Genomic DNA, 16,374 nt, shown 5'->3' with positions numbered 1-16,374 from the left:
ATACAATCTTAGTTATGTATGAATTTAATTATAAATTAGTATTGTTTTTTAGAGTGAGAGGTGAGTTTGAATTTTTTTTTCCACATTAGGTGAGTTTTGATTTTTATAAGGAGTGCAGGAATGTCAAAACGTGTTAATGGATCGTAAAAATTCTCAACTTTAACCCGTATATTTTTCGTGCCTGGCGAATCGGGTTTGTTACGATCCATTTTGACACTTCTAAATGAATATAAAAAAAAATGACTATTTATATTATGTATTTAATTTCTATGGCCTGTTAAATCTTATATGAATAAAAGAAAACTATTTAATCAAGATTACTATATAATAATTAGTATATTTTTATTTGATAGATTGACAATATGGAGATAATATGATTAAGATATTGTAAATAAACGATATTAGTAGCAGAGATAATTGTTTAATGGTAGCTGGTAATTAATTAATTTTAAATATTTAGTAAATTACTATTAGTTATTACATATTATATATTTAATGATTAATATACACATCAATTAAACTCTTATTTTAAAAATTATATAACATAATATTATTGATTTAATGGCTTATTAATTATATATGTGTATGTATCTTAAATAATATATAATTATATAATAAAATATTTTATTTATGTAATGATTAATTCTATGTTAATAAGTTAAAACAGTAAATATGATACTATTGATTATTTTAATTTTATAAGAAACAATTTATGTTATTTTTTTTATTTTTGTTTATAAATTTTTAAATTAGTATTCTTAAAAGGTATATAGAATAACTTTATATTGTATCTAATATATTCAAATCAAATTAATAATAGTTAAAAGTAACAATATAGAAATTAATAATACAAAAAATTCAATTCAATTTATTTATTTATATAAATATGTTTTTGATGAAAATTTTATATTGAAAATGTTATAAATTGAAATTTTTTAATGTCTTAATAGCTGTTTAAAAAATACTATCAAATATTTTAATATAGCTAAAAATTAAAAAATTATTAGTTACTCTCCAATAATTATACTAAACATCCTCATAATGTAAACATTTAAATGTAATGATATTTTTAAACCTAATTGGTTTTATTTTTTGACAATTATATATAAGATTATTTGATATATTGGAATATGATGTTTTTTTATTTAGATATATGATTAGTATATATTAATTATTAAAATTATAGGATTGAGAAATTTTTGTTAGATGGACAATTATGAACCTTGTACTTTTTTCAATTTTCAATTCATGAAAAATTAATTATGAATCTCATATTTTTTCTAGTTTTTAATCTATGAGAAATTAATTTCAAATAGGGAGGAATATAATAGAATAATGAAAATAAGTATATGTTCCCACTTTTTAATCATGAAAAACACAATTCTTCATGACCTTTATTATGTTCCTAAAAGATGAGGGAAAGGAGCAGCAAGTTATAGCAATCAGCTTTACAAAGACAATTAATAAAATGGAATGTACCCACCACCAATTGCAAAATAGCCTCTAAAGTAGAAAAGAAAATGTCTAATCTAATAACAAAAGTGAACTCTTTTATGGGATCTCTCATAACTAAGGCCAAAAAGCCAATAGAGCATTGGCTTGACTAAAACACTCTTCCATGTAAAGCAAACTCTAAAAAGTGATTGCTCTTATGAAAATTTGACACCTCTCTTTAGCATTATAAAAATAAAATTTCATTGTCAATTGCAATAAAAGTACCTTAATTTTGATGACTTAAACAGTCAGTCCTCCTTAATTTACTCAACCCAATTCTCATATTATGCATCAAGCATTACATTGTGAGATCATTATCTTAAAATAAAATTAGAGAAGTAAATTAGTCAATGCATATAATATTTATCACCAATTGTACTTATTCAAATGATAGTCAAGAAAGCCTATTATCTCATGGCTTAGTGCATTTATTCCCTAGTTAGCTAGCCAAACACCATTTAGTCCTCAGTAGTGGGTTACCTAAGAATGAGAAAATTATAAATAACTACCAAAATAGGGTATTGATGCCAAAGAATAATAAATAAATAAATAAAACCTTTTATGTTATTGACAACATAATAGGTTATGATGGAATGATTGATAAATTAAAAAATAACAGTTTAAATTTATTATCCAATAAATAACTATCTCATTTTTCTAAGCTTTAAATATATTGTACTAGAATCTCAACATTTAATTTAAAAATTTAAAATGAAAATTATAAACATTAATAAATCATATTTGATTGGAGACAAAAAGATGTCAGTACAATCCAAATTTGAGGTGACATTGATAATTTTCATAAATGGTATGCAAAAGGAGGATAAGATTATCTCATGAAGTGTATGACTGAGTGTCTTGATTGAGATGTAAGATGGGTTTGAAATCTATTAGCTACACAAATGGTGTTAGGTAAACCCATCCATCACCTACAATGCCTAACCCTAAACCTACAATTCCAAAAACCAAATCACATTAAAGAAAAATAGAAAATATTTACACACACAAGGGTTTTGTTCCTGGGCAGCTCCTCCCTGTTATATAAAAATAAATGTAAAAATTATATTATAAGTATAAGTTTACTTATTGTATAATAAAATTATAAATTAAAAACCAAATATAAAAAAGTAAAAAAAAATTATTCTATAAAATACCTTTTTCTCCAAAAAAATCTACTAAACTTTGGTATAAATTTTCATTTCATTTGCAAATATATTTCCATTAAAAGAAATTACTTCTAAATGAAATTTTTATGTTTGAATATAATGCAAATTATTCATATGATTACTTGCAAATTATTTTTGGATATGTACGACTCCAGAAAGTTATGAGAGATTAAAGGGTGCAAGAACTGCTAGTCCAATGATATATATTCTAAAATGCCCATTGAAAACCAAACTCAATAGCCCAATTACATGCATAACATAAATAAAGCTTAATGTGTTATTTCATAAATTACAATCAAGAATTAAAAGAAAAAAAAAAACAGATTCCTAGGTAAAAATAAGGCATCTGCATCAGCAAATATTATAACCAAGATTCACAGAATTTTCTGCTAGAATAAAAAATTTGCCAGAAGTACAAAATGGTCAATTATTTTGGATGCAAATAGTTCGATATGAATTCTGATTCCAGAGGTCTACAACAATCATACACTTGAACCATTTTCCACAGGATAGAAAATTTTCGTCATCATCGAATGGATTTCGAGTAGGATCAAAAAGGACTTCATATCCAAAAAGAAAAAACAAAAAAAATATATGGACAGAACAAGCAAGGAGTACCTATCCTATAAACAAACACATACACTGTACTTCAATATCAAAAATTATCCTTTGCTCGGCGAATAACACCCAAGACTTCTGCATCATTTGCTGTCGCTGAGATTTTTAACGACTGCCGTATTTCTGCACTTGAAGTCCGAAGAAAAGGATTACAAGCCTTCTCGACCTTCAAAGTCGTCGGAATCTAAGAAAAGCACATAGTCAACTTCAATATGGGAAATTTAGGAAAACATCAAAATTATGCTAATATTGACAAAGAACAGCACTTCTTATAGTAACCAACCATCTGGTAGGAAGGCCAAGGACTGGGAGGTCCCTAAACAACTCAACTTTCTTGGTAATATATGCTCATGTAAATTGAAGTTGATTAAGGTTCATGATCATACCAAGGTTTGGACAAAAATATGAACTTAAGTGTAAGGATTTACTAGTTTACAGTCAGTGACATGTGAACTTTAAAGCATGATGCTTATTGTATTTACAACACGAGATAATGGTAGAAGCCATCTTATGTATAGACGTTTGCGGCACTTCATATGCAAGATGTGAGTGCAAGAGGTATGTCTTGGTAAAAATATTCTTAGGATCTCAAACACAAGATATCAGTATGATTTTTAGCCGTCTTGCACAAAGGCACATGTGATATAAAGGTATCAAGTGCATTAGTGTCTATACATGAGATGCTAGTGTTGCTTCCTACACAACCATCTGAACAATCTAAGCCTAGATTAGTCCATATGATATGGGACACCTAGTAATCTAGACCATTCTCGTGATGCTGGAAGATCTAGGATCAACAGGAATTGGATATTCTTGAGTTTATTTTTCAAGATTAAGGTCAATAATGCTTCTTACTAATAACCACTTAAGTATGGAAAAAATACAGAACTGATCTATAGATGGCTGTGCATAACAAATACACCTTACAATCAACAATTTTAATATTGTACGCTTAACCATGAATAAAAGTTGAGCATCGTGAAGAATCAAAATGAAAGGTTCTATCAGATTCAAAACCAATAGATGCAAATATAAATACATTTTTGGTTTAACATATATACTAACAAAAGTCATTCATGTGACTAGCTGTCTCATACCAGAGACAGGGGGGCACAGTCCAACTTAAAAGGAAGGGGGTTCTGCAGAGGCAGGATTAAAGGGTCGTGCAGATGTATGTGGGTGGAAGCAATTACACAAAAAAGAAAAAAAAGAAAAAAGGAACTCCAGGAGCTTACCGTTGGCAAACTTTTGCTGCGAAGATGGGTGACATGGGCCACATAGGATCGGAGTGCCTCATTATTGGGTTCTATAGACAGCGCGAACTTTGAATTACTCTGTCAATTGAATCTCTCATAGTTAGGGCCCAAATTTCTGATCTTGGGAAGATTAAGCAAGCAAAAATATGGAAAAGGTTATATCAACTAACCAATGTATATTCATGGCCGCAATATATATTCGTATCATCTGGCAAAGACATAATTTTTCCAAGAGAAGAATGCATCTGAAACAAAGACGATATTTATAATATTCCATCACCATTGGAAGCCTATGATTGCACATGTATACATGCACAGCTTCCATAAACTTCTTCAAAAAAAGAGAACATTTAGTTATGTAAACATCCGTAGGCAATACCATATCTAAAGCTACCTTCATAGACTTGAGAGGTGAGCATGAACTATGCTGAAAATCTTTTTAAATGTACAACTCACAATTTAAAAAAAAAAAAAAAATACAGCATCCATTTTTCACTCCCACCATGATCCTAAGTACACACACAAACCCCTTCATTATTATTTCTGATGGTTGGGGGGATAGTAGCAGCGTCCAGGGGAGATAGGGCAAATTTTTGATAATTAAGACTCATGCAACATGTTCCTTTAGATTATACCATATTATTCTAGTTTGAAATAGTATCCCTCTTGTGACAACAGCTTCCCATTTAAGATTTAAGTACCAAAAGTTTTTCAAATCCTGAAGGCTCCCTTTCAGTAATTCAAATGATGATACATCCACCTCTCAAGAACTCAGATATTCCCTACTTCTGTTCAAGGTTTATTTACCCTCTAAATCTAACAATCTCAGAGCCAGCCAACCCTGGTTTCCCAATTTCTCTCCTTAGACACCATCTTGGACACTGAGCTGGTCCATCAGGAGTAGAACTATGCTATCTGTTTAGCATATAATAAATCCCATGATATGCAGCAGCGGACAACACTATTTCAGATATCAAATTAGCAGCATAGTCACAAATTAACGTCATAATTACCTGCTCAGGTGTCCCTTCGAAAAGTTTGCCACATGATAAGCTAAACAAAGTGTCTCCTGTAAAAATTGACCCTGATCCAGGAAAGTAGAAACTAATGTGGCCTACAATAAGCAAAATCAGAACATTAGTATGTAAAAGGAAGATATGAAATGCATGTGCACACACGTTTCACATATTAATTTTGTTAGTTATCTATCAAATCCCACAGACAAGTTAGAAGAGATTGTGATTTACCAATGTGAAAGGCAAGATCTCATTTCAAGAAACTTAAAACATTCTACGCCAAACCAACAATATAAAATAGCTTTATGAAACAGTAGTTCAAACTAAACCATTTGCCACTTGTGAACTAATCATACAATAACAATGTAAAAGAAAATTCATGAAGCAACAATCATAGCAGCTAGCTAAACAAACAAGTATTCTTATTTCATCAATGGATGTTACAACACGTACACATCTTCTTATGTTAGATAAATAACCAAATCCAACCTCGGGTATGACCAGGAGTTTCCATTACAAGCACCTCATGTCCTGCAAACATCCATTTATCCCCATCATTCAGAACTATATCAATGCCAGGAATTCTATCTCTGTCAGTTCCTGGACCAATTACCTGCAAGCAAGAGATAGTAAAAAAGAAGTCCGTAAGACATATGAGCCTTGAATAGGTAAAGAAACTGATTTTTGTGGTCAGAGTCACCAATTTAAGACCTTTCTCCATTTCCAAAATATATAAAAATTTTAAAATAGAATTCAGAGGAAAACTCATCTAAGCAATTGAAAACATTATCATGAAAATAACGATAATCTTATAATTAATAGCGTTCTCATCTGCTCTTACACGATGAGGTGGCATAGCCAGTTTCAGACCGCCTATTTAGTATCTTTTCAAGATAGTTGGGCCACCTAGATCTATGAAAGCTTTAGGTTATCTAAAATGGAGACAATTTGATATCATGGAAGACTCAAGTTCTTTGAATTTGTGCCTTATTTCTCTTCTCGGGGTATCTCGACAATATGGGTAGGAGTATGAATGGACAAAAGGTTGAGAGAATGAAGACAGATGGTTTTTCAATTGATAAAATGTGAAAACATATTTAAGTTTCGAGAGATAAAAAAAGTGAGGTATATCTAGATAGACATGGGGGAAAGCAATCGAAAAAGATATAGAAGCACAAATATTTCTGAAAAGGCAGCCCTGAACCAGGTGGTCTAAAGGAAAAGATCCATACAGCCGAGCCCAAAACTTTTGAGATTAACTCTTAGTTACGTCAAGCAGAAAGAAAAGTAGAGTATGTGAACGGATAGGACTTGCGAACATTTTCAAAGATCAATAAAGTGGACTCCTGGCTTCTTTATGAGCTTGTTCATGTAGGCTCTCAAAGCAAAGGAGCATTCTTTAAGATTATTATGGCAATGGAAAGCATAAAAGATAATAAACTTAATGGTTTACTTTCTTCCTTGTGCATAACAGATAGTTTGAAATAAAAATTCAAACTACCAAACTTCTTTCATTAAACTAAGCTTTACATCAAAAGAGGAATACCAAAAGGAAAGCAGCCAAGCACCAGTTATACATTCTGCTTCCATAGGAAAATTAAAACCGAAACTATAAAATATAAGCCGAGACTTGCTTTTCAAAGTGCATATACAATCTCATGAGTACAAAAATCTAGCACGAACCCAAGAACTCTACACGTTTCAGTTTTTTCACAACATTCTCAGTTTTACCAGAAATAAAATATTCCTGTCTGAAATTGTCATTCTAAGATACAGTTACCCTCTTTAAGTTGAAACAAAAGGAAGAAAAAACCTTCTCATTGTTAGATACGATCTAGAAAACTTGAAATTGTCAAACTCACTCTAGATTTTAAAGCTTATGACTAGTGCCAATGCTGACTGATAAGAATCCAATATCTACAAATATGAGTAAATGGATAAAATAAATTTCACCAGGGAGTACAATCATCATACCTTTGCACCATACCTTGCTTTCAACTCTTCATTCCCACCAGTGTGATCATGATGATGATGAGTATTTAATATATAGGTCAAATTTCTGTTTTTCTTAGTAAGAGCATCTATAATAGGTACAGCTTCAGAAGGATCAACAACTCCAACTGTTCCTGTATCCATATCATGTAGAAGATACGCATAGTTGTCCCTAAGACATGGCACCTGAAGATGCAAAAAGAAAAAAAGCGAAAGATAGGTATTAGACATTCAATTTGCAAATATGGACACAAGATAGCTACCCTTGAACAATTTCTGGACAGAACGACGGAAAGAAGTACCAATTCAATTTGTAATGAGGAAGACATATTGGAAACACTGCAGAACTGAGCAACTTTAAGTGTTCGACTAGCTCCACGCAATGTCTTAAATGGCATAGACAATAAGTGCATGAATCCATACAGGAGACCTTTTCTAAAGCAAAGCTGTCTTGCACCTGGCCGTACGCAAAGCCCACTCCTCACCTAAAGTATGAAAACATAAGTAAGGTTCTAAACCATTTTTGCAATGTTTATAGCAGAATACTAAAAGAAAGCTGTAAAAGGTGATCAGCTTGATGATGGAAAAAAGGAAAGAATAGTTGTTTAGCATAAAACACACATGACAAGGAAAAGCCAAGCAATTGTTTCACTTTATCCAATCCAAGCATTGCATACAAGAATTACTAGATAATACCAGGAAAAACTATGAAAAATTGCACAAGTCTTTACGGCGATGATGGTCTCTGAACTTCATATGCCACACTATTCAACTTGCAATGTATGCTTACAATAATTAGAAAAATATTGTGACGTTCCCCAATCATGAACCACTATAGGTTATAGAATTTTGAATCCTTTCGCCTGGATTATGCCCCCAACTTCACATTCATTTCCTGAATTCACTGTTTCATTATTAACCTCAGCCCCTTTATACACAGAAATGTTAACCATTGACATCAAGCCCTCAACAACTTTTCCACTAAAACAAACAGTATATTACACATCACTTTAATTAATTGCTATCTAACAGACAATTTCTACCTGGGAAATCAAGTACTCACAAAATTGTATATGACTACACAATCCTTTATAACGAGGAAAAAGAGAAGGAAAATTTTGAGCATCCCTATCAAAAGACAAAAAAAAAAAAAAGAGAGAGAAAAACTGCACAGAGAAATACAGCAAAAAGTGAAAGAAAAAAAAAACCCAATTCTTCAATTGGTTCATATACTTGAATCATACATGTCCCGGAAAATTTAACAAGAAAACACAATCGATTCTTTTTCCTAAAAGAAAAAATACACACATTCAAACATGCAAGGAATATTCTAAAAGAGATATAAAGAGAATGAAAAAAGAAGAACAGAAACAAACCCTTGAGCAAGGGATGGAGGCCATAGCACAAGAAGCTTTTGAGATCATTTGCATCACTCTCTTATGGGTACTTAAATTAACACACAAAAACAAAAATAAAATAAAATAAAACAAAGAAAAGAAAGAATTTTAAGAGAAAGAGAATTTTCTTTTATATAAATAAAAAAATTAGAAAAAGAAAGTGGTTGAGAGAGTCAGAGAAAGAGAGAAGAAAGAGTAATTGCGATTTGTGGGTTGGCAAATGGGTGGCACTTTGACACACACTCAGAATCATTACTGATTTTGATACTTTGATACAGAAAATAATAATAAAAATAAAAAATATTGCTCAAAAAAATTCCAAAAAGAAAAATAAATAAGAAAAGGTAAACAATTGATTCATTCCCTTTTTCAGTTCTCTTTTATCCTTACTTCTTTTTTAACATCTCTCTTTTCCTTACTAGAAAACTACCACCGCTACGCCTTTATTTAATTTCTTAAACATGACAGTATATTTCTATTCTTTTTCTCGGAGATAATATGGTATCTAAATTTAAAGACTGAGTTTTTTCCTTTACAGATCATTTAAGATATCTCATAAATAAAGATAAAAAGGAAACTATTCTAAAATTTCACCATTTTTTATTTTCTTTTCAATTTTTTAATAATTATATTTTATTCTCTATTTATGAAAAAAATCAACAAATAATATACCACGTAACAACAATAGCTATTCTTTTATATTTATTATAAAAATAAAAGAGACTAAAGTAGAATAGAAATAAAAAATTTAAATTTTTTAATAGAAATAAAAAATTTAAAATTTTTCATTACTTAAAAATAAATATTTTTATGATTTAAACTAAATTTTAAATTTTATTTTATGTTTTTCTAAATCAACAACTAAACTGAATATTTAAGTAATCTGAAAGTTAAATATAAATAATTTCATCTAATTTAGAAGTTTTATAAAATAATAATTTTTAGGGATGTAAAGAATATTTTTAATATAAATTATAATAAGATAATAATTCTAACTTTTAATTATCTAAAGTTAACGTATTTTTACTGATTTTTAAAATAAATTTAAAAATTTTATATTTAATAATTCTAAGATCATTGTAATATCTATTATCTTATATCCAATTCAAATAATATTTTGTAGTAATTATATTTATCATTAAAATGGTGAAATTCAAAACTAGTAATAAATTTTAAATAAAACCATGAAAAATTAAAATTTCTTGTATAATTCACTAACAAAATAAATTTTTTTATTCAATTCAATAAAATAAAATAAAAATAAAATCCTTCCATCTTTTTTCTTTTTCCTTTTTAAACTAAAGATAAACATTCAAGTTGGAATTAAGTCAATTGTCAAAGAGCTTTCAGAAACTTACCAGAGATAAAACTACAAGCGGGTGAGATTAGCGAAAACCAGAAAGCATAAAATGAAAAGACAAGACACGTGGAAGTGGGTACAGGTGTTGGGCATGGAAGGTTGCGTCATTAACCGCTTTAGTGGGGCCCATGTGGCAGATTACGCGTAAAGTTTGATCCTCCTTGTCTTTTTCTTTTCTAATTTTTGTTTTTATTTCTATTTCATTATCTTATATTTCTTTTTATATAAATATAGTTTTTTTTTCTCTTTTATTTTAATTGTGATAAGATAAAAAATTTGTTTTATGAGAGTGAAGAACAATACAAAATGAAACCAAGAGAAACAAAAAGAAAAAGATTTTTCTTTGATGGCTTTTGTCCATCACATTTTACTATGTAATGAAAACTATAAATCTTCCATTTCTCATAACCTCTCACATTTCCATTTTCTAAAATATAATCTCTTTAATGTATGGAAAGAATTTCATTTCAATTTTATTAGATTTTTTTTAAAAAAAATTTATACATTGAACAAAAAAATCTATTCTTTTAGCTAAAAAATAAGAGATAGAATCAATAAAAATTTAATTTAGATTAGTTTATTATAATAATATTTTTATTTGAGACCCTTTAAATAAATAAATAGTAATAAAATAAAATATATTTTTATATTTTATTATTTAAATAGTAAAAGGTGAATTTATTTTCACAATATAAAATACTAACATCATAATCTTTTTTTTTCACATAAAATACTATTTACATAAAACATTATAACCTAGCAATTTATATTATTGGGTGAGTAGAAAAGCTTCCTTTTTATTGACAAAGTTCTCAAACTTCTACTAAATCAGAGATTTCTTTTGCCAATGATGTAAACTCAACAATGGTTTCCAATTACTTAATAATATGTGGATTGATTTATTCTGTTTCAAAATGTAACATATAACAAAAGAAATTGATTTATTCTGTTTCAAAATGTAACATATAACAAAAGAAAAAATTGGAAATGGAAAAATAACAAAAAGGGAAGTGAATTCTTCCAAACTGTGTGGCACATGTAATATTCAATGTTTGGCCAGCTATTATTGACTAAATGGGTTAATGTATTTCTTTATAATTATGATGCCATTCACTCATCTCTATTAATGGGTAGGCTAAATATATTTTGCCATTCCCATTTCTTTGCTATTACAAAGTCTAAAGGGATGAAGTGGGTAGGTGGTGTAGGTAACATGTGATAATAATGATAATAATAATAATTATTATTATTATAGAAGACAATAATATGATTATTGAAAGTAAATTCTACCATCAAAATCAATATAAACATCCATGTCTTAGAAATCATTTCCAATATCACATGGCGCTGGTTCTACAAAAGTGATACCTTCAAATTATATATAATTATTTATGATATTTAAAGATTTTAATGATATATTTTTATATATAATATGATGATAATATGTATTTCTATCTCTATCTCACTTAAGTTTTATTATATAATTCTAAGTAATATCAGTCAAGAGAAAAAATTATAAAGAAAAATATTCAAAAAAGAGTTTAATGGGACATGTTCGTATCAAGGCATAAAATTAAAACACATGGACTGTTATTTACTGCACTATCCCAATTCTACTATTTATCAAAAGAGAACACTTCAATCATTTTATATTATTATTTGGATTTATATTAAGAGTTATTATGAATTAATATTTTGTGGAAATAAAAATACTTATAATAGATTGATATAGGGTATACATATTTTTAGAAAGATTTATTTAAAGAATGACTCTTTTTTATATATATTTATGCATTCATCTGTCCACCATTGTTGTCTCTACAATTCTCTACAGTTCATTTTTCATAAACACCTTAGTTTTAATGGAGTAGAAATTAACATTAATGGATCCATCAGTAAGTTAGATTTGGGGAAGTTGGTAAGCAAATAATAATGAGTTGTGGATTACAAATTTCTAACCGCTCTTATTATTTTTCATTAATCTTGTTTTATTAATACCGATCATATCCTAAATGAAAGTTGATTCTTTTTTTTTCTTTATATCTTTTTATTTTGATCATTAAATACAGTATTTATTTTCTTTTATTATTAATAGGATTTTTATTTTTTTATTATTTTATTATTTTTATAATTAGACTCATTTAAATATTAAAGATTCGATTTCTAATTAATATAGTCATTAAATAGGGTGCACAGATTTTATTATTTAATTTATTAATGCAATTGAAGAATATAAATATAGAATTTTACTATTGAAGTGAATTTTTTTTCTATTTCTTGATTGTGTATTTTTTATTTTTATTATTTATTTGATTGTACTTCTTATATTTAATAAATAAAAATTGATGATTTCTATAAGAAAAAAAAAATAAAGCAAGCTTGAGGAAGTTACTTTTAGGGGGGATGAATTCAATGTTACAACAATACCTATACAACATAAGGCACTTTACATTATGTTAGATCCAAGAAAAAAAAATTGCTGCATTAAGCAATTTAAAACTCCTTTCCTTTTGAATTGTATGATGCAATTTAAGAAGCCACATACATTAAAATTCTTCCTGCAAAACCCAAAATAGAAATAAAAAATATAAAGAGAGAAGGTAAGGAAGAAATATGTCCTTTGCAATCAAAGTCATGGAGATCATATTGCATAAGCAAATTTGTATGTTAAATCTCACATAAAGTTTCATTTGAGCATTAAGAATATGTAACAATCTTTGCAACAATGTAACAATCTTCCTCACATTTTATAATCAAACTTCTCTAGTTTGCTGCTTCAAATTTAATATATGTTCCTTAGAATGCATTATTAGAGATAGTCTTAATTATGTATTTAGTTTCAATTTGGTCATATAATTTCAATTTTTCTCGTAAACTTAATTTTAATTTGGATCGCATAATGATCATTTTAGTCTGTGTTTCAATTTGTCTCGTGTTTCCATCTACATCAAATTCAGAATGTATGATTTTTATCTTTTATTTATGTTATTTTCTTCATCTTTATTATTATGTCTCTCACTTTATTCAGCATTCTCATTTAAAATTATTTAATTTTATTGTTGTTATTTAGAATATTTCTCTCAATACCTACGTTGACAGATTTCTAAAAAAGTGAATCATCTTCATGTGACACATCATAGTCACTATCAATTAGTTCCTCATGAGGATAATTCACGTTTTAAAAAGTCGTTTGACATAGGTATAAAGACAAATATTCTAGGTAGAAATAATAGAGTCAAAATAATTTTAAAGGATAGTGCTCAGCAAAGTGAGAATTATGTTGAAGATGAAAAAAATGATGGGAATAGAAAAGTAAAGATCAGATATCCTGAATTTGATGCTGACGGGGACATGAAACAAATTGAAAATCAAACTAAAGTGACTATTATGTAATCCAAATTAAAATTAAATAAATTTGATAAAGTAAATTAAAAATCAAGTGACTAAATTAAACTAGGGGCATAATTAGGTGACCAATCATATAATTACTTGCATTAGTACGATAGTTGAAAGGCTAGAAACTTAATAATATATATCTTTGACGTGTTCATCTTCATTTCTTCCAAACTAAATTTCACAAGTAGATCAAGAGAAGTCATGGGAGACTGACCTGCCACAGTTCAAGACCCACATATGTAATTGGCTTCAGAACATAGAGGTCAGGATCATCTTCAAACTCTGGAAAAAATAAATGAGAAGATAATGAAGGTTCACTAAATAAATTAGAAAGTCAAATCTGATACAATTGTTGGATTGATTGCATGGTCTGAGGAAATGTAAATGCACACTTGCAGTTGCCTCGAAAAAATTGTATAACAATTCTGTTACATCCTACAATTCATACTTGTTAAATATATCCTCTATGTAAGGGGAAGCTCAACTGGACTAACATATTGTGTGTTCTATAATGTCCTGGAGGCAGAGTGCACTTCTCCCACATTACAGAGGTGGTTCAAGGGAGCAACAAGGAACCAAGAAAAGGAATTCTCGGGTTTTCTGAGTTGCAATAGATCCATGAACAGGAATACGACGCCTCGTGCCTCACCTGCGACTAACTTAGCTGTGGAGTTAGCTATTCAACTAGCACTGTGGAGAAAAGAATAAGGAAGATATTTATTGATCATAACAAAGCCAACAACATTGAAGCCTTAAAAAGTCCAGCCGAGGTTTAAAAGTTGGTTTGAAATTGCAAAAAGCTTGTTCAGTTTGAGAAATGAAGTTGTGTCGTAAGCAATATGATTGTTTTGCATTTTGCACTGTGGATTATTATCATACCACCACCAGATATAATATAGAGGGGTTCATTTTCAGGGTTCTTTCTGAAATCCTAAAAGTTTACTTGTATATGGGGAGATGCCCCAGTATGTTGAACATTATCTCATGGACTGTTCTGTTTACCTTCTTTGCTTTTGTGTTTTTGATTTTCCATGGAGGAAGGATATCCCAGTCTGTATGCGGGCTTCCAGATTCTCTTCCTCCATTATCAACTAAGATACTGAAAGATGCATTGGGCCTAAGAATAAATGTATAGAAGTGAGTTACCTTGTCAGTTTCACATTGTACATCTTTTCTTATGGGTCCCTGGTAAGAGTGTGTAACATGGAGCTCTTTTCTCTGTCTGCCACACCTCATACATCAGGTCCAAACATAAAACTGCAGAAGGGGAAATAAGAGCTGTCAGAGAATTTACAAGCACATGAAATAAAATTGTAACCAAGACATCCCAATAAATACAGCTGTTCATGACAATGGGCAAAAGAGCAGACGATAATAGAATCTTGGCGAAACAGTGGGTTTTCCCATTTAACCCTTATGCACATTTAGGTAGGAATAAGAGCTCTCATGCATGATTTCTTCTACAAGTAATGAAGTTGAGCCAGTTCCCTGTATAAAAATTAAAGAGACCCTGCCCAAAGTGCTTGAAATGCCACTTTGTAGTTTCCTTCTTTTCTCTGTTTCCCTCTTTTGTGAAAGCAAGAAGAGCCAAGAAGGAAAGTATATCAAGTACAAAGTTACCAAAAGATGTCTTTGATAAAGTATTGAACATCATGAATTTGTAACATAATCAGTGATGAAAAGAAAAGACTAAGAAACAGGGGAGTTTCAAGAAATAATAACATCATGCAGATCAGTTCATACACACATTGAATCCAGAAAGTTTTTGAATATAATTTTGGCAAGGCACACCACATGAAACATTGATAAAAAAAGTTGATAATGCAACAAATAACATGCCAGTAAACTGAAGAAATGAAATAAGAAAAAAAAAAAAAAAGGCAATGCCTTTATCATCAGGATCAGTAAAGTACCAGCTTTTCCTTCATTTCTTTTCCAATCTGATAAAACCCACCTATCCTTCCCCACATCTTTTCAAAACCCATATTCAAATTATTCAAAGCAAAGCCAAGTTGCATCAATTAGCTTCCATCACTTACTGACTGAAAAAAGATAACAAAAACAAAGCAGTTTCTTTGACCTTCTGTTGTCCACTAAAAGAAGAAGCTTCTAGAGGGAGTGTAACCAAAAGAAACACAGAGCATTGAATCAAAGATCAAAACACACACACGCAGACTGAGAGAAACATAGCGCCATTACATTAGAGTTTCTAAGAAAATACCGTGGAGATTTCAGAGAAAGCAAAAGGGAAAAGAAAGAGAGAATGAACAAAGACAAGCTTAAAGAAAAAAAAAATACTGAACTAAATGTAACTCAGGGATGATCTCCATTTCTGCTAACCCAAGTGCCTGACAAGTGAGACCTCACTGATCGGATTTATTTACGTGATAAAAGGCCTTCGTTCAGTAGTTTATTCACCTTTTCCTGTTTTGTTGTTTTTCTGTTATGAACACGAGGATAACTGTCAATTCAATTTTCTGTTACTGCAGGGTAATTTGCATTCACGTCCCTAGGACTTGAGAAATTTCCACTATAGTCCTTAAATTTCAGTTTGAAATGCCAACGTGGCTCCCAAAGGCACAATAAATACTTATGAAAAGAATTCTTTCTTCCACTTTCTCAAAAATAATAATAAATCAGTGCCAGAGTATTAAACTGTTATATATATAATAAATTAAC

The 16,374-nt window shown here is 29.6% G+C and overlaps 1 protein-coding gene across 1 annotated transcript; it reads right to left on the bottom strand.

The window, feature by feature from the left end:
- Positions 1–3,073: 3,073 nt before the first annotated feature.
- Positions 3,074–9,288, bottom strand: LOC8287660 (probable hydroxyacylglutathione hydrolase 2, chloroplastic). The gene is made up of 8 exons (XM_015725577.3): positions 8,919–9,288; positions 7,845–8,027; positions 7,525–7,728; positions 6,040–6,163; positions 5,548–5,648; positions 4,705–4,779; positions 4,514–4,612; positions 3,074–3,462 (listed from the first exon to the last, which is right to left on the bottom strand). The coding sequence occupies exons 1-8, from the start codon at positions 8,970–8,972 to the stop codon at positions 3,316–3,318; spliced, it is 987 nt and encodes a 328-aa protein (XP_015581063.2). The 5' UTR covers positions 8,973–9,288; the 3' UTR covers positions 3,074–3,315.
- Between the last annotated feature and the right edge of the window lie 7,086 nt (positions 9,289–16,374).

The sequence above is a fragment of the Ricinus communis genome, chromosome 8 (genome assembly GCF_019578655.1).
Source record: "Ricinus communis isolate WT05 ecotype wild-type chromosome 8, ASM1957865v1, whole genome shotgun sequence".
Lineage (NCBI taxonomy): Eukaryota > Viridiplantae > Streptophyta > Magnoliopsida > Malpighiales > Euphorbiaceae > Ricinus > Ricinus communis.
The sequence above is the reverse complement of the archived record's forward strand: the minus strand, read 5'-3'. Positions and strand labels throughout refer to the sequence as shown.